Genomic DNA, 19,442 nt, shown 5'->3' with positions numbered 1-19,442 from the left:
AGCAAGCAGGAATTTATTTATGAACCTGAAGGGGTCTTTTTATTAATAAAGCCACAAAGCAGCTACAGAGTACGTTTCAATGGAGCCTGTCTCCTCGAGAGAAACGGGCTTAACGCGGTGCTGCCGGTCCGCCTTCCTCCTCTCCTTGACCAACTGGAAACCAATCGGGGTTTGGGCTTCAACCGTCTTGACTGCAGAGGCGAAGAACCAGGTTCTGTTGAAATGTTCACTCCGGCTCCTTCTGCCTCCCACCATCCCGGGTTTGCCAAGGAGTCCTTACTCCTGGGCCGCGTCTGGAGCTCCCGACGGCTTGTTCTGATCGTCGCCTTTCTTCTTGTGGCCTGAAACAATGTCATCGATGCGCAGGAGGAGGACGGCCGTCTGGGGAGGGAGGGAGCAGGTGGGGTTACATCAGGAACAAGAAAATAAACCCCCCCAAAAGAACGTAGGGGTGTAAGTTTGGATCGATCTTCCGTGGCCCCTTACGTTCTTGTAACCGATTTCGTCAAAATTCTCTAAAGTAGTCTTGTTCTAAGCCAAACCAATCAGATCTGGTCCCCATCGGTTGGAACCGAGAAAATACTGAACACCTGAAGTTATGTTCTTAAGGACTTGGTCGGTACGACTGAGTCCTTAAGACCGAGTTGAAGTCCACGAGTCACAAAAGAGCCAAGGTTGCCTACTCCTGGTCTAGAGAATAGAAGGACTAGGGGGGACATGATAGCAGTCTTCCAGTATTTGAGGGGCTGCCCCAAGGAGGAGGGGGTCAAGCTGTCCTCCAAAGCACCTGAAGGCAGGACAAGAAGCAACCTGGAATTAAGGAGAAACTTCTTAATAGTGAGGACAATTAACCAGTGGAACAGCTTGCCACCAGAAGTTGTGGGTGCTCCATCACTGGAGAATGTTTTTAAGAAGAGACTGGACAGCCTCTTCTCTGAAATGGTAGAGGGTCTCTTGCTTGGGCAGGGGGCTGGACTAGAAGACCTCCAAGGTCCCTTCCAGCTCTATTCTGATTTGATTGAAAACTTCTGCCAATGGCCCAGTCAGGGGAATCTGCAGGGTACAGGTAGTCCTTGACTTACAACCATCTATTTAGTGACCATTGAAAGTTACAATGGCACTGAAAAAAGGGACTTAAAACTGATCCTTGCACTTGCAATCACTGCAGCATCCCAAGGGTCATGCGATCAAAATCCAGGTGCTTGGCAACTGCCACGTATTTACGACAGCTGCACTGTCCCAGAGTCACGTGATCATTGGCGCCTTGTGACAAGCAAAGTTAATGAAGCCAGATTCACTTAATGACCATATGACAACTGCAGTGATTTGCTTAATAACCATGGGAAAAAGGTAAAATCGGGCACGACTCCACTGAATAATCAACACAACTAGCAACACGATTTCGGTTTCCAATTGCAGTTGTAAGCCGAGTACTGGCTGTATGCGACAAAAAGTCGAGATGACAACCCTGACAGGGTGACTGGAGCTCTTTGTCTTGTTTTTCAGGTGTTAGGCACACCTAAAAGAGAAGCAGGCACCTAACTTCCCTGCCAGGGCCACCATCCTGACTGTTTCGGTCACACTCTGTGGATACTCTGCATTCTGCCATTCCCTCATGGTGCACACCACTGTCAAGAGTTTATTCTGCATTTTAAAATTCTGCATTATTTTCCACACAAGTGGATTCCCTACTTCCTCAGCAATTTTAACTTTTTAAAGAAGTTTCAACTTGCTCCACAACTGGAGAGGGAATACAGAGTGAGTAGGAAGGCAGGTAGTACAAAGGGTGTCTCTTGACTGGCCTCATCGCTCAGACACAAATGCCCGAACGGAATTCGCAGCATCCCCTGGTAGGGGAGCAGCTACGTGGAATTACTTCGAGCCCTGTGAACGGGCACAAGTTAACAGTCCAGAAGAAAACCGGTGGTGGAAAAAAAAAACCTGGGAGATATTCCCAGCTAGCAAGATGAGGCCAGCCCTTCCTTCCTTCCCTTCTGGCCCCCTTTCACCCCCGGGAAGTCTTGGGCCACCCCAGAGGGATCCCTTGGGCCACGGATGCTTTCGCCTCACCTCGACAGCTGTCTTGTAGGTCTGCAACTTGACAGAGAGCGGCTCCCAGATGCCCAAGTCCTTCATGTCAGCCAAGGCTCCAGTCTCTCCATTTACACCCCAGGTCTGGCTGCCTTCCTGGGTGTGTTTTGCCTGCGAGCAACAGACCAAGTTAAGCACCTCCAAAACAAAAAGCTCGCCCCCCCTTCCGCGTTTCACCTCCACAACTTCAAAGGGATCGCACAGCACACCCTGTCCACCTCTTGCTCACTCCCAGAAATTTAAAATTTATTATTTTGGGGGAGACTTAATACTTTCCACAACTGTTTGGAAAGATAATGTCAATCAGGAGATTCAGACAGTTCAAATGAGTATAAAGGTTTATTGCAAGCTTAAGCTCGTGACAAGAATCTGACCAACAGTCCCTTCAAGAGATGAGAGAGGCATTCAAGGTGGGCCGGACATAAGATCTCTTGCGCGTAGAGACTCATGACTTATGACGTGTTTGACCCCCTCCCTCATCTCCTACAGATAATCTGTCTTGCCCTTCTCTTCCATTCTCCGTGCAATGGCCGCACCACCCCTCTCCACACAAGGACCACACAAGGACCTTTCCAGCAAAAGCAGAGATAAAGGAGGACAGCGGGTGATCAAAGGCAGTTCTCACCCGCAAGGAAGTGAGGACACGGATAGTGCTGGCACCGCAGTTCTGAATGAGGGTCCTGGGAATCACTTCTAGGGCTTGGGCCACGGCACGATAGGGCCACTGTTCCACCCCGGTCATGACTTTGGACTTTTCGGTCAAGGCGTGGGCCACGGCCATCTCGGAAGCACCACCCCCTGGCACCAGCTGGGGGTCCACGAGGACGTTGCGGCAGACCTGCATGGCGTCCTGGAGGTTACGCTCCACCTCCTGCAGGAAGGAGAGAAAAAGCCTGCGTAAGAGTTGAAGCCTCGAGTCAAAGCTGTTTGTTTGGCAAGTCGGAGAGCAATTCAGTAGCGTTATCATGGAGGCTCTCAGAAAAAATATTTTTTGTGAGAAGTAGGCAGCTGAAGGAGCCATCCTTGGGGTGGCTGAGGGAATCACTGCCCCCCCTTCTGAATAAAAGCCCTACCCACCTCTAGTGATTCTGGCCCATCTCTGCCTCAGTAGCCAATCAAGCGCTCCAATTCTTCCAGAAACAGATCCCTACTACAGATGGTCCTTGACTTACAACTTAGGAACTGTTTCAAGTTACAACGGACGTATCTTATGAACCAGATTAGAACTTCCACCATCAAACCCCTCCCCAACGGCCATGTAACCAAACTTTAGGCACTCAGCAACACAGCTGCATTTACGGCCAGTCACAGCATCTTACAGTCACTATGTTTTATGATGGTTTTGCCAAAAACTGGCCACTTCTGGCTTCCGGTAAAACTGGGCCCCTCGCAAAGCATCCCTTTGCTGAGCAACCACAGCATTTGCTTAGTGACCACTTTATCCCACCCCATTCTAGAAGACTTAAGAAATAAGGAGAGCGCCCAATTTAAATTCTGAAAAAAAATGTCAGAAAAAGAGGATGGAAGTTGCTCACCGCTAGAATCTCTTTGCTGGCACCCCGGAGCAAAATGGTGCAGGCCTTGGGCTCCTTGCAGTCCGTGATAAAAGTAAAGTACTCGTCTCCAATTTTCTTCACTTCAAAGAGACGGGCGCCGGTCCCCACGTCCTCTTCACGCAGCTCATCCGTGCGGCTGACGATACGCGCTCCACAAGCCCTGCCAGGGGGTGGGGGAAAAAGTAAGATTTCCCCGAATGCTGAGCTGACACTCTGGGACAGTGGTGGCGAACCTATGGCCAGGGGGGCCAGAGGCGGCACTCAGAGCCCTCTCTGTGGGCACGCGCACTGTCGTTCCAGTCCTAGGCCTTCAGCTGGGCTTTATAAAACCTTTTCGCTTTAGGCCTCCGCTGCCATGTGCAAAAATAATAATAATAATCAATCAGTCAATTTCAACTTCTCGCAGGGAAAAAAAAGATCCTGCAAAGTTGGAATTGATTGAAGTTTTAGTCCCACCCAGTCTGCCGTTACCACCGCAACCATGCCCACCCAATGGGCCACACACCCACCCGGCACCCGACGATGCATAAGTGGGTTTTGGGTTGCAGTTTGGGCAGTTGGTCTCTAAAAGGTTCGCCATCACTGCTCTGGGATGTTAGTAATGCTCCATATGTGCCTGCCTCCCATAGGTTTTACACACCATCATGTTTTCCCGCTAGTGGCAGATTGAGAGAGAAGGAGGTTCAGAGGAGCATGAAATTCCCTGCCACGCGAAGGATGTTCTGTGATTTACTAACATTTGTAGTCATTTGCATTTAGCGATTTAGGCCTCCTCACCTTGCAATCCGGTTGTTGTCGGTTTTTCTCACCCGGCGGATTGCTGTGATGTTAGCTCTCATCAGGAAGTGCTGAGCCAGGTCTAAAGGTTTTAAAAAAAAGGAAGTCTGGTTAGGTGCCCTCCCTCCAAAGGGAAATAAGCCGAGAATTGCCAAGCACTTTCTCAATCAGAACGGATGTATGCTTTACCGGAGATTCCTTTCTCTGTGATGATGAGGTCAGGTTTGACTTTGATCAAATGCTCGCACATCTGCTGGATAAATTCCTCTTCCATCTGAAGGATGCGAGCGAAGTCTTCCTCGCGGGTTATTTCGATATCGGTCTGCAGAAAAGGAGGCAAAAGCTTCCGGGTGAGTTGCACAGTATCTGATCAATGCACAAGTACCATAAACAGGTACCATTTCCCCATCTGTCTAGTGCAGGACTTTTCAACCTTTTCACCCATTGTACCCCTTTTAGGATATGGCAACATCCGAGGACCACCAGTCGCCTAGCAAGGGGTCAAAAACTTGATGCCCCCCCCAAAAGGAAAAAAGTGATAAAGGTAGTCCTCGACTTACAACAGTTCGCTTAGTGACTGTTCGAAGGTACAATGGCCCTGAAAAAAGTGCCCCCCAAGCCACAGCCGAGCAAGACACCTGCCTGCCCACCTGGCGGCGCTCTTCCTCCTGTCCGAGGTTTTCATTGTTGTGAGCATTTCTGTTGGGGATTGGCAGTGGGGGTGGGGTGGGGGGGGTGTGGTTTTTATTCCCCCCCCCCCCGTCTGCTGGGTGGTTGCAGCAGGTTTTGGTCACTTCACAGGACCCTGGGACACTGTGACTGGCATAAATATGAATCAGTTGCCAAGCATCTGAATGTAAATCACAAGACCCTGGAGAGGCTGCAACATTCCAGCTGATCGGCGCTTCTTCTGGGCTCAGCGGAAGCGCCAGGTTCAGCGCTGAGCTCCAGCTGGAGCCTGGTGCTGGTCCTGGCGCTTCCGCTGAGCCCTGACAGCCCCGAAGAAGCACCAATCAGCTGGAGCCTGGCAGTGATCCTGGCGCTTCCACTCAGCCCTGACAGCCCTGCAGCTCCAGCCGTCTCTCGCTCAGGCTTGTGCGGTGCTGCTACCGGTTCAGCTCATTCCCCTCCCCTGCTACTTTTCTAGGATGGTCACGTACCACCTGCCAGGTGCCAATGTACCACAGGTGGTACCCGTACCACTGGTTGAAAAGCCCTGGTCTAGTGTTCATTCTTATTGCAGGACTGGGTTCTAGTCCTGTGTTTGGCATGAAAGCCGGCTGGGTGACTTTGGGCCAGTCACCGGGAGATGGTGAGTTCTAGTCCCACCACTTTAGGTAGGAAAGCCCATTGGGTGACTTTCAGCCAATCACCGTGTGAATTCTAGGCATGAAAGCCAGCTGGATGACTTTGGACCTGTTGCTCGCCCTCAGGCCCAATCCACCAGACGGGATTGGTTGTGCAAAAACAGAAGGCAGGCGTATTAGATACATTCGTTGCCTTGAGTTACTTATAAAAACAAAGGTGGGATATGAATAAAATTAATGATATGGGACACAGAGTAGATCAATAAGTCTCTGAATGTTCAAGTTCAGGAATGAGTCCCAAAATTCACCAGTATGTGGGAACACGCTTGAAAACTTCTCCCCCCCCACCCCACCCCCAGTAAGCATTTTCTTAGTACGGAAGAGGTGAGGAGCTTCAGCAGCTGACAGACCTGGCTCTCCCCCTTCTTGAACTCCAGAGAACAGTCCAGCAAAATGATCCGGGGGTTCTTGATGGTGCGGCGCATCCGGGGATGAGTGATATCTTTATTAATCATGACCCCAGGCAGGACACGGGAATCCTCAATAAAACCACCAGGAATCTGAAGGTAAGAGAATAACAGAGTTGGAAGAGACCTTGGAGATCTTCTAGTCCAACCCCCTGCTCAAGCAGGGGATCCTATACCATTCCAGACAAGTGGCTGTCCAGTCTCTTCTTTTTTTAAAAAAAAACCCCAAAACACAAATTTTATTGGTTTTTTAACTTTTACAACAAGATGCTCGAGAAACACCGTGGTGATGGGGTAATCAATCATCCAAAAACAAAGTCACATATATATAACTCAAATTAATACATTAGATGTTCCCTCTGTTTCCCTCAAATAGTATAACATATTTAAAATAATGCATTTCTAGATAACATTTATATAGATCCAAATCCTGTTTTTAAGCTTTACTAATTTACAATTACCACAATCTGATTTAATCTTAAATAAACATATTATTAGCACTTCGGGTACCCCTTCTAAAATACACATAATATTCCAGCAATAACATTCTAATATTTCCAGATGTATTCTAATTCTTAATTTAATAAATCATTAATTTTATCACAAATCTCTTATTTCTTCTTCCACTACAAAATAATTACCCTAGTTAAGATAAAAATATTACTCTACTCTATGTATATATATTCTATCAGTCAATCTATTTCTATAACAGAACAAAACAAAACACAAAATCATTTCAGTCCATTAGGTAGGATTTAAATCTCATCCAAATAATTATCATATCTAAAACACACACATATTATTACACAAAATATCATCTTCTTTTAAAAGCCTGCAGTGATGGAGCTCCCAAAACTTCTGGTGGTAAACTGTTCTCACTATCAGGAAATTTCTCCTTATTTCTAGGTTTCTTCTTTGTTTAGTTTCCATTTGTTGTTTCTTATCTTGCCTTCTGGTGCTTTGGAGAATAGCTTGATCCCCTCTTCTATATGGCATCCCCTCAAACACTGTCCTTCTTTTCACTAGACTAGACATACCCAATTCCTGCAATTGTTCGTGTTTTAGCCTCCAGCCCCCTAATCATCTTTGTTGCTCTTCTCGGCACTCTTTCCAGAGACTCAACAACTTTTTTTGATATTGTGGTGACCAAAACTGGATGTAGTATTCCAAGTGGTCTTACCAAGGCCTTATCAAATGGTAATGAACACTTCTCACGATATTGATTCTATCCCTGTTAATGCAGCCTAGGATTGCGTTGGCTTTTTTTTGGCAGCTGCAGTGCACTGCTGGTTCAAAGGTGACAAAGAGGCTAGTCAGATCTCGTAGCAAGAGCCACAGGATCTGCTTCTACACTAAACATCCCTCAGGGTCACACATACACAGATAACGACACAACCATTTATAGACCCTTGTCTAAACCAAGGATGACCATCCAAGTCTTTCCAACCACACACGTAGAAGCTCCCGAGCATTTTTTTTTTAAAGAAGCAACTTAAGTGAGCCAAGTTCTGGCTTGAGGATCAGAAAATCATTTCTGACTTTTGAAAAAGAATCCAAGAAGAAACAGCAATTGGATTTTTTTTTCTTCAGAAATGCCCACCGATCAAAACGTTCATTTCGGGGCAGACAAGCAATTATGGGCTCAAGTCCCAAGTGGAGAGAAAAGCTTTTTCAGAGCTCTCCTTTCTCAAAAGAACTTCTCAAAATAAGAACATGCAGCTTTAAGGTTGGGCATTGGGCTATTTGTTCCAATATTCTAATACGACTTCTCCAAGTTACCAGACTTTTCCCTAACTTGCTATGTGAATTTTGCAAAGATGGAAGATCCCGGGACTCGTGTTTGTAAACCGGGATTACTAAAAGACAACACACATGTACATATGATCTTATTTCCACAACACAAGGCAGTGTCGGGATTGATTCTCCCAATCTCACTTCAGAATCCCAAGCCCAGCTACAGAAATCCATTGTTTCGTTGTACCTTTTCCACTTTAGCATACTTCTTGATGTCAATTTCTTTCCTGCCATTCTCTTCAAGCTCCACTGTTCTGACCGCATCCAGGGCAATGCTGCAGGCCAGATCCGACCAGCGATTTATAGCTTTGGTGCTGATGGCGCTGCTGATGATTTTAAGCATGGCCTCACGGCTGGTGACGTCCACCGCAGTGCTGCAAAAACCAAGCATGAAGCCCATTATCCTGAAGCCAATCAAGAGACTATAAGCATTTTTTCCAATAGCCCAGAACAAAGGAACTCTTCGTACATTTGCTGACCTTTCCACTTTCATTTGCTTACCTTTCCTTCCCTTATACACAGGCAGTGCTTGATTTATGAATGTAATTGAGCCCAAAATTAAGGTTATAAGCTGTTGCAGTCATTAAATGGGTTACCACAAGATCACACTTGATTTTATGCAGGGCTTTTCAACCAGTGGTACGGGTACCACCTGTGGTACATTGGCACCTAGCAGGTGGTGCGCGACCATCCTAGAAAAGTGGTAGTGAGGGAGGGGAATGAGCTGAACTGGTGGCAGCACCGCACAAGTCTGAGCGAGACGGCTGGAGCTGCAGGGCTGTCGGGGCTCAGCGGAAGCGCCAGGATCAGCTGGAGCTCGGCGCTGATTGTGGTGCTTCTGCTGAGCCCAGAAGTGCCGATCAGCTGGAATGTTGCAGCCTCTCCAGGGTCTTGTGATTTACATTCAGATGGTTGGCAACCGATTCATATTTATGACGGTCACAGTGTCCCAGGGTCATGTGAAGTGACCAAAACCTGCTGCAACCACCCAGCAGACGGGGTGTGTGTGATAAAAACCAAACACCCCCCACCCCACCACCAATCCTCAGCAGAAATGCTCACAACAATGAAAACCTCGGACAGGAGGAAGAGCGCCACCGGGCGGGCAGGCAGGTGTCTTGGGGGGCACTTTTTCAGTGCCATTGTAACTTCGAACAGTCACTAAGCCAACTGTTTGTAAGTCGAGGACTACCTGTACTTTATCACTTTTTTCCTTTTTTGGGGGGGGGGTCATCAAGTTTTTGACACCTTGCTAGGCGACTGGTGGTACTCGGATGTTGCCATATCCTAAAAGTGGTACAATGGGTGAAAAGGTTGAAAAGCTCTGATTTTATGATCTTCTTTGCAGCAGCTGTTAAGCTAAGTGGTCATTAACCAAATCCATTTCATCTAATGGGTGAGGTTTTTTTGTATGAAATTGGAAGTAAACGCTGACAAAAAATGTCAAAAATCAGTCTGGTGACCATGAGATGCTGCAGACAGCTGTAAAGGTGAGCTGGCTGTCAAGCACCCAAAATGCAATCACATGGTCATGGTGATTGTGTGTATGACTGTGTATAGTTATCAGAACTTCAAAATTCGGGCATAAACACCTTTTGGAGGGAGTCTTAGCAACTGAGCTGAGCAACTGGCCATTAGAGAACCAATCTAGCTTCACAGGAAATCTAACTACCCCTGGCGCACACCAGGGTTGCTAACTCATCAACTCCACCTAATATAGGGTGTTCGGGAATAATGGTCAAGGTAGTTCATCCAATCTAGAGGAAACCAGGTTAAGGAGAGGCAAGCTAATTTGAAGACAAGCTAATCTGAATTTTGATCACGTGACCACAGGGATGCTGCAACAGCCGTAAGTGTGAAAAATGATGTCATTTTTTTCAGTGATGTTGTAACTTTGAACGGTCACTAAATGAACGGCTGTAAGTCAAGGACTACCTATAGTCATAATACATCAACACGAGGCACTTTCTCCCTACCTTCCTTCAAATGCTCAGAAATACATCCCCAATTTTTCTGCATCCTCCACATTTCCTCCTCATAGTCCCCCCCCATTCTGCTCACCTGATTTTTTTCAGCGCACTGATCATGTCGTCCAGGGCCTTTCGATAGGCGCTAATGATCACCGTGGGGTGCATCTGCTGCTCTAGGAAATGTTCTGCCACTGATAACATTTCTCCAGCTGAGGGAGGAGAGGAGACCATGACCACTGACGTTTACTGGAAGCAACAGAAGTACTACCGTTTCTCAGGCTAGACTTATGTTAAGACACATGGACTTCAACTCCCAGAATTCCCCAGCCAGTTCAACTGAAGGGAATTGAAGTCCACAGGCCTTAAAAGGGTCAACCTTAAGAAACACTGCACTGGAGTGTTTCACCCCAATGAAAATGTCCGTACTAATATCAACGCTTTAGAATTCCATACGCCAACAGAAGATGTATTTAGTGTTGTGAATAGGTTATGGGAACATATGCGAAGTTGTTAGGGCCTTGCAGGGTCTTTAGGATACTATCCACTTGCTCACTTATCTATCAGATGACTAAGAGGGAGGCACTCAACAAAGTTTCGACAGAGAACAGATGCCCTACAGAAAGTTAACTGATCATTATCCTTTCTTAATTTTTCCAATTCTAAGTATATTAAAAGGATCGGTTTCCACTTAGGAACTTATATATTTCATTTCTATCCTATTTTCCATTTAGAAGCTCAAGATGGCTTAAATGGTGTTTTTTCTTTAAAAAAAAAAGTTCTCCATAGCTGGGCTAAATGACTGTCCTATAGGCACACAGTGGGGTTTATTAGCTGGGGGTGGGACGAGGGAAGACTAATATTTAGGGATGCCAAGCAGCTTAACACAAATTAACATTTGAGACACTCCACTGGGAAGCAAATGGATTTTGCTCACTTGTCATGCTGAGATCTTTCCCTTTAATAGTACCAAATATATCTCAATAAATTGACCTTATGTGGCCTTATACAACACCCCAAATTCCCCTTGCGATCTAATGTACTTGCATATTTCTTATCCACAATCCCACATCCTACCGAGAATAATCACAGATGTGGTCCCATCACCCACTTCTTCATCCTGAGTACGGCTGATTTCTATCATGGATTTAGCAGCTGGATGCTGTACTTGAATCTGTGAGAAAGGGAAGGATGGATGGATGCAAATAGTTAACATTCTGGAGGCAACGTTTCTCAACCTTGGCCACTTGAAGATATGTGAACTTCAATTCTCAACCAGCAACACAGAGTAGAATGCAAGGCAAATGAGAGAAACGGCATCTGGAGCTTACAATTTTTGTTCCACACATATTGCTGCATCTAGAACAGTGGTGGCGAACCTATGGCACGGGTGCCAGAGGCGGCACTCGGAGCCCTCTCTGTGGGCACACGTGCCGTTGCCCCAGCCTTGCCTCCCCCCGCGACCCCCTCCTCTCCAGCAGCCCCCCTGAAGGAGAGTCACCCCCGAGAGTGGCCCACACGGAGCAGCGCAGCCAAGGACATGGCAGCCAGACACCGTAGACAAGACTCTGCCCTCACACTCCATCATGCAGTTGATGCTGCAGAGGGTGTGGCTGCCATAGCACTGCTGGGCTGCCTGGGCAATCTGCGGCGGGCCCTGGAGGCGGTGAGTGGTCCTGTGGGCAGGCAGGGTGGGGGATAGGGGGCAGAGTGGGGGCGGGGCAGGGCCAGTTTTCAGGCACTCGGTCTCTAAAAGGTTCGCCATCACTGGTCTAGAAAGTATAATCATTTTAGCCATTTAAGAAAAATGAACTTCTGCTACATCTTGGCAAGACAAAATTCTCACCCTCATCTTTAGCTAAAATTCTGTCATGAACTATTGGAAAACCACATTTCAAATGATGCCTGCCTTGTGGACAAGCATTGGATGTTGCTACTAAAGTGACTTACTTCTCTAAGAATAGCATTGCCATCATTTGTCATGACGATTCCACCCATTGGGTCCAACAACATCTGCATGGAAGATTCAGGAAACTCTTTGTTAGTATCCACAAAACGCAACACAAGTTTATGCAGGCTGTCTCTTGTAAATTACAGGTAGGTCCTTGCCTTACAACCATTTCATTGAGTGAACATTAAAAGTTACAACAGCACTGAAAAAAAATAATATGGCTGGTCCTCATACCCCTGCAGCATCCCCAGTCACGTGATCAAAATTCAGACATGCATTTACTAAGGTGGCAACGTCCCGGGATCATGTGATTGCCATTTGCAACTTTCCCAGCTGGATTCTGACAAGCAAAGTCAATGGGGGAAGTCTGATTTGCTTAACAACGACGATATGCCCTTAACTGCAGTGATTCACTTAACCACCACTGCAAATAAGGTTATAAAATCAGTTGTAGCTCACTTATGTCACGGTTCCGACAGATGAATCTCTTCAAAAGAACTTTGATGTTCTTGCTTTGACAACTTAACTGTCTGGCTTAGCAATGGAAATTCTGGTCTTACAAGATTTCCCTGGAAATGAAGCAATGAGCAAAAAAAAGTAATCCTCACCTTCATCATTGCCCTTGGTCCTAAGCAGGTTCTGATAATATCAGCAATAGTCTAAAATGAGAAGAAGATTATGTTTATTTAACAGAGAACATGGAAGCTGCAAACTGCCCTCTATTTTAATGCCTGTACAATGCTTAGAAAAGTTGACACATTTTATTAAAGAGCCTCTCTTTAAACATCTCAGTTGACAAAGGTAGCAGCTTTTTTTTTTTGCCAAGCTCACCCTACATCTATTATACTAGAATATCCAAGATCTAAAGCTGGATTTTCTCTATAAACACAGTTTTAGAACAGTAAAAAATATATATCCTCAACCAAGCTCCCATAATCTGTGGAACCTTGATGGTAAATGAACACACTCTATTTCTCTCCCATATATTTTCCTGAAATCCATACCTTAGCGGCATTAATATTTCCAGTCTGGACTTTTCTTCCAGACTCACGTTTTGTGTTTTGACCTAAAATGAAAAGAAAAAAGAAAAACAGCCTCATGCTCAAATATTCAAATTACTGTATCTCATCTGAAGAAATAGGCCATCATTTAGAAGCTGCACTTATCCAACATACTAAACTGGCTTACCTTTTATTCTGATTATTTTTGGGGTGTCTTAACCTTGTGGGTCATCACTGCTATTGGTTGGTTTAGGGTTCTCTATGTTGCATGAACCCAGGAAACCTAATAACGTTCAATGCATGTACAGGTAATCCTCAACTTCCAACCGTTCATTTAGTGACCGAAGTTACAATAGCATTGAAAAAAGTGACTAATGACCATTTTTCACACTTCTGACTATAGCAGCATCCCCCAATTAAGGATCAAAATTTGGATGCTTGGCAACTAGTTCATATTTATGATGGTTGCAGTGTCCCAGGATCATGTGAACACCTCTTGCGACCTTTTGAACAAAGTCAACAGGGAAGACAGATTCACTTATCGTATAACTAATTTAACAACTGCAGTGATTTACTTAACTGTGGCAAGAAAGGTCGTAAAATGGGGCAAACCTCACTTAACAATTGTCTTGCCTAGCTGCAGAAATGTTGGACTCAATTGTGGTTCTAAATTAAGGACTACCTGCATTCCTTTTACCCATTGCGTAAAAACATTCAATTAAATAATTGTCTCCAGGCTGCAGCTTCCAGACTACAATTCCTGGACACTTTGGGAAGGGACTCACAGTTGTCCCTTTACAATTTGCACCTTATTTAAGGCCCCTCATTTCCCAAACCATCTTTCTTCCTTGCCAATTTCTAAGCATTTCAAACAGGAGGAACTAATGGTACCCAATTCCTCAGCAGGAACAAGGGGCCAGTTGCTTCTCTTCCTCATTAGAATCCCATTTCCCACTTAATACAGCCTTGCTCCTATTGTTCTTCCCCTTTCCTACTTCAAGTCTCTTCTGCTGGTGGAGCACCCCCTATCTCTTCATCCTTTACAGCTAAGCCTATGGTTCCTCTGCATCTCAATAATTTCCAGAGGATGGGAAATTCTAATCTGCTCAGAGTTATTGGTTGACATAGCCAGCTAAGGAAATTTTATGACCTGGCTGAATAACTAAATAAAATCCCTTCCAGTAAAATAAAAAAAGGTAGATGTGTTCACACAAACTGCCACCCTTGGGGCATGAAGGAGAGGAGGGCAAGCACTTAACATGGCTAACAACCCAATCCCACTGAAAGAGTTCACCAGTGCATGTACCAAGTAGACCCAGAAAATGGGTTACTTCGGGAATCAGCTGACGCCGACGTGAAAAGCCGGACTGACACTTTCACAAAGACTGATCCCGAACAATCTTCCCCCTCATGGCAACCAGGGAAAAGGCTGTGGATTTATTCTCCATAGAGTCCAAGGATATGACAAGAACCAACAGGTGGAAGCTTTACAGAAAGAGATCGAAATTCAAAATAAGAGGATTTCCTAACTGGGAGAGCTATGAAGTACTGGAATACAATTAGTCCTTGACTTACAACCACAATTGAGCCCCAATTTTTTCTTGCTAAGCGAGACATTTGCTAAGTGAGTTTTGCCCCATTTTATGACCTCCTTTGCCACAGTTAAGTGAAGCACTGAAATAGTTAAGTTAGTTAACGTGGTTATTAAGTGAATCTGCCTTCGCCATTGTCTTGGTTTGGCAGAAGGTCGCAAGAGGATGACACGACCCCAGGACACTGCAACCGTCGTAACTATGCATCAATGGCCAAACATCTGCATTTTAATCACGTGACCACGGGGATGCTGTAATGATTGTTAAGTGTGAAAAACAGTCATAAGTCACTTTTATCAGTGTCGATGTAACTTTGAACAGACACTGTGCTGGTCAGAGTATATAGCTAGCTTAGGAATTAAGAACTGTTCCCTTAAGGGATAGCCTTCTGGGTAATGTAGTTTGTTACCTAGTTATTTCTGTGTTAGGATTGGCCACTGGGAGGGTCTTGTGTTTTATTAGGGGATATCCTGATTATGTGCCAGTCAGCAAGATCTCCATGAATCCTAGCCATGAGGTTTGGGAGCTCCATTAGAATGGAGAAACCTATTTTCCTTTTACCTATGTGATGGGTCTAAATTACAATTCATATTCTAGAGGAATCTCTACAATAACTGTAAGTTATTGAATTGAGGATGCCTGTTGAATAAAGTAATTGCATGATTCATCCATGGAGTTATTCTGCCGGTTTCAAGTAATATCCACCAGCAATCTCTTTGCTTGAGCCAGGAAAGTCACTAAATGAACTACCGTAAGTCAAGGACTACCTGCATCACCTCTGGAGTGCTCCATTAATGGAGGTTTTCAAGCAAAGGTTGGACGGTCATTGGGATTGTCTGAGGATGCCTGCCTGGGCACGGGGTGGACTAGAAGACCTCTAAGACCGCTGAGACCAGTCCCATAGAAGCTTCATGCCTGGCCCTGGTTAGCCATATACAGGTAGTACTCGACTGACAGCCAACTGAGCCCAAAATTTCTGTGGCTAAGCGAGACAGTCATGAAATGAATTTTGTCCCATTTTACGACACTTGTTGCCACCGTTGCTAAGCGAATCATTGCATCTGTTAAATGAATCACATAGTTAAGTGAATCCGGCTCCCCCATTGACTTTGCTTGGCCAAAGGTTGCAAAAGGGGATCACGTGACTCCCCGGGAGCCACGGCGACCGTCATAAACGTGAACCAGTTGTCCAGCATCCCAAAGCAAATCACCTGACCCTGGGGAGGTCGCAAACGGTCGTAAGTGCGAAAAATGGTCATAAGTCGCTTTTTTCAGTGCCGTTGTAACTTTGAACGGTCACTGAGTGAAGGGTTGTAAGTCGAGGACTGCCTGTGCCTGGATTAAATTCCTTTTTCGGTATTTTTTTCTTTCTCTTCCTTTGACAGTGTCGACGCCCCTCTACCTGATAGCTACCTGTGCCTTGGATGAGACTAGAGAAAACAAGAGAATTTCTGCCATTTTGGGGGGGGTCCCCCAGAGAAACAAATCATAGTTATTTGGGGGGGCTGCAGTTATTTGGGGGGGCTGCCTCGTGGGGGCTCTTTCTGGGTACATCTGGGGAAAGAGAGCAGAGATCATGATAAGAGAAAATACATTTTCCCAGCATGCAGTTGGGGGAGATCGAAGGAAGGATGCGGAGAGGGACGAAGGGACCCCCCCCCAAATAGGATATTCTGAGGGGAAAGTTGAGGAGACAGATATGAGGGGTCGCTCGGGGCGGGCTCTCTTCCCCTCCCCAGCCCACCTTCCCTCAGACTCACTGAGAACGAGGACGGGGCGCTGGCCCAGCATCTTCCCGGCGAGGCGAGGCGAGGCAGAAGCCGGCGAGGAACCTTCTGGAGGCGGACAAAAAAAAGAAGCTCGGAGGGCGGGGGAAAAACGCCGTTTCACACCGCGCTCGGACAACCTACCCTGCTTGTGGCGGAGGCTCCTCCAATCCGCAACGCCGGTGCCTTCAGGACGGCCAATGAAGGCGCGTCTGCTTTCCCAGAGACGCCGCCCACTCGCCTGACAGCAAGGTGCGTTGAGAGGACAACGGATTATTCTCCGCCTCTTCCTCCTCCTTAGGCAAGCATGCTCGGGCTGGGCGCCGCGGGAGGAAGGCCGCACGCATGCGCAGCTCTCTCCGTCGAGCCGTCTGCGCGGGAGGTGGAACGTTGAAGGGCAGGGAAGGCAAGCGCGCGTGCGCACAAGCGCTCGTCAGCGGTTAGGTGGATGAGGCCTGCTCGGCGGCGGTCACTGCAGTGGCCGCAGCGCTTCGTCCCCGGCCGGCCGCAGCCCAGAGGCGAGTTTGGGGGGGGGAACCTCCAAAAGAGGGGGACCCTCTGCCTCGCCTAAGCCCAGACACGACATTTGTCTGTCTTTCACCGCAGGAACATCGTGGGAATTACGGTCTGGCCATCGAGCCGAGTAACAGCGGCCCAGCCCCTCCCTTCGTGCAGTGAGGCATGACGGGAATTGTAGTCCGCTCCCTCTTCTGACACGTGCTCTATGATCTAAAAGGGCAGAAGAGATAGCGGGCGTCTGCGCGCTGGGAAAAACCCAGATTAAGTTTTATTTATTTATTTTTTGGTAGGTTGCTGCATGTGCAATTTATGATGTCAATTTCAACTCTCTAATACAGTGTTTCTCAGCTTTAGCAACTTTTAAGCTTGTGGACTTCGACTCCCAGATCTCCCCAGCACGCTGGCTGAGGAATTCTGGGAGTTGAAGTCCACAACTCATAAAAAGGCCAAGTTTGAAGACCCCTGTCCTATATCATCGAAGGGGAATTTATTATCTGGGTTTGGGTTTTCTTTTTTCTTATTTTCTCTCTCTCTCCTACCCTCCCCACAAAGCCTGCTGCTGCTGTTTCCTGCCCCTTTGTATAGTATAAAGTATAAAAATATACATACAATATAAAAAAGGTGTTTTGAGACTCTGGAAAGAGTGCAGAGAAGAGCAACTAAGACGATTAAAGGCCTGGAGACAAAAAACATAACGAAGAACGGTTGCAAGAATTGGGTTTGTCTTTAATGAAAAGAAGGACTAGGGATGACATGATAGCAGCATTCCAATATTTGAGGGGCTCCTACAAAGATGAGGGGGTCAATCTATTTTCCAAAGCATCAGAAGGCAAGACAAGAAACAATAGATGGAAATTAACCAAGGAGAGAAGTAACCTAGAACTAAGGTATTTGCTGACAGCGAGAACAGTCAATCGGTGGAAAGGCTTCCCTCCAGAAGTTGTGGGTGCTCCATCCCTGGATGCTTTTAAAAAGAGACCTGACAATCATTTATCTGAAATAGTATAGGGTCTCCTTGAGCAGGGGGTTGGACTAGATGACCTCCAAGGTCCCTTCCAACTATTATTCTATGTTCTACGTTTATCTTCATTGGATGGCTCTCACTTTTTCTTTTTTTCTTTTTTTTTTAATAACACATTTTATTGGTTTTCCCATTTTACATTTAAGTATTTAGAAAGCAGCGTGGTGATTGGGTAGTCAATAATTCACTAACAAAATCTTTAGTACATATTTCAGGTTACATCATCGAAACTTCCTTCTCTATTTCCCTTAACATTTGCTATATCCTATTTAAGCAAGTAAATTTCTAATTCTAACAAGCTCAATTGAGACATCTATCGATATATTGTTTGCTTATACATATCCATATCCTGTTTTTAAGTTTTACCTAATTTTTAATTTTCAATTACAGTATTCCAATTTAACCTTTAACATCCATAGTATTTAAGTTTCGCGTAACCCAAATTTCCTTTATTTCACTACATAAAAGTTATAATATCTAAGATACACATATTATTTACTTAAATATATTCTTAATTTATTTCATAAACATTTTCTATTTTTCATCCTAGTACATCACCACTTACTAATAGAGTGTCTTTTATTGTCTCAAGTCCATCATCTGTATTATCTGGGCTAAACAATAATTTGAAGCTATTTCCTAATAGTTAATTTTCATTTCCCTTATGAATCTAAATCCTAAATATTAAGCCAATTAATCCCTTAATTTTTTTATTATATTTTTTTTCTTTTTTCAAACAGACAAAATACACAATACATTTTCCTTTTTCCTTAGCAATACTATGTCCTATATCTCTTACGTTTATTAACAATTATTTACATTACTTCTCTTACTTTTTTATTCCTCAATTCTAACCAACTATAATACATGTCCCATACCTTGTAAAATTCAGTAACTTCTTTGTCTTTCATTTCTAAGGTTAGTTTGTTCATCTCTGCACAGTCTAAAATCTTTCCTATAATCTTTGCATTTGTTGGTATGTTTTCACTTTTCCAATGTTGCGCATATGCAATACGTGCCGCCGTTATAATATATATAATGATGTATTAGAGTTGTTTTTCAATTTTTGGATTAATTATACCTAATAAAAATATTTCGGGCTTGAATTCAATTTGTTGTTTTGTTATTTCCAGTAGCCATCTTCTTATCTGCTCCCAGTAGATTTTTGCTTTGGGGCATTGCCACCACATATGGTAGAACGTTCCCTCATTGTTTTTGCATTTCCAACAATCTGGATTCATATTTTTATAAATTTTAGCCAATCTCGCCGGTGCTAGATGCCATCTGTTAAACATTTTCCAAGAATATTTAAATCTATAATCACATTTCCCGTCATCTCCCTTTTTCTAGGCATGAGTTCCAGTCCCATTCAGATGGAGCCAGACTTAAACCCCCAGGAGGAGAAGCAGCATCGGAAAAGTAGGTGCCCCCACCCCCTTGACCCTCTTCTCTGTGAGCAAATGCCTAAACAAAGGAAGTTGTCCAGATAAATGATGCACCCCAGTAGTGGATAGGTCAGCAGATCACGTGGCTTATCTTCCATTCAAGCCACTCCTCTGAGGGCCTTGGACTTCAATTCCCACCCTCCCCAACCAGGTGAGTGGAGGTGGAGAAGAAGCAAAGTGCCACATTG

The 19,442-nt window shown here is 45.3% G+C and overlaps 1 protein-coding gene across 1 annotated transcript; it reads right to left on the bottom strand.

Annotated features, from left to right (window-relative positions):
* Nucleotides 1–12: 12 nt before the first annotated feature.
* On the bottom strand, nt 13–16,307 carry CCT3 (chaperonin containing TCP1 subunit 3). The gene is made up of 14 exons (XM_015816621.1): nt 16,264–16,307; nt 12,915–12,976; nt 12,519–12,569; nt 11,910–11,972; nt 11,037–11,133; nt 10,054–10,171; nt 8,180–8,366; nt 6,142–6,291; nt 4,614–4,746; nt 4,425–4,506; nt 3,627–3,807; nt 2,717–2,962; nt 2,071–2,202; nt 13–381 (listed from the first exon to the last, which is right to left on the bottom strand). Exons 1-14 carry the CDS (start codon nt 16,292–16,294, stop codon nt 277–279), a joined length of 1,638 nt encoding a protein of 545 aa, XP_015672107.1. The 5' UTR covers nt 16,295–16,307; the 3' UTR covers nt 13–276.
* Nucleotides 16,308–19,442: the final 3,135 nt, after the last annotated feature.

This window comes from Protobothrops mucrosquamatus, unplaced genomic scaffold (assembly GCF_001527695.2).
Source record: "Protobothrops mucrosquamatus isolate PMUCROS unplaced genomic scaffold, P.Mucros_1.0 scaffold_116, whole genome shotgun sequence".
Taxonomy (NCBI): Eukaryota; Metazoa; Chordata; class Lepidosauria; order Squamata; family Viperidae; genus Protobothrops; species Protobothrops mucrosquamatus.
The sequence above is the reverse complement of the archived record's forward strand: the minus strand, read 5'-3'. Positions and strand labels throughout refer to the sequence as shown.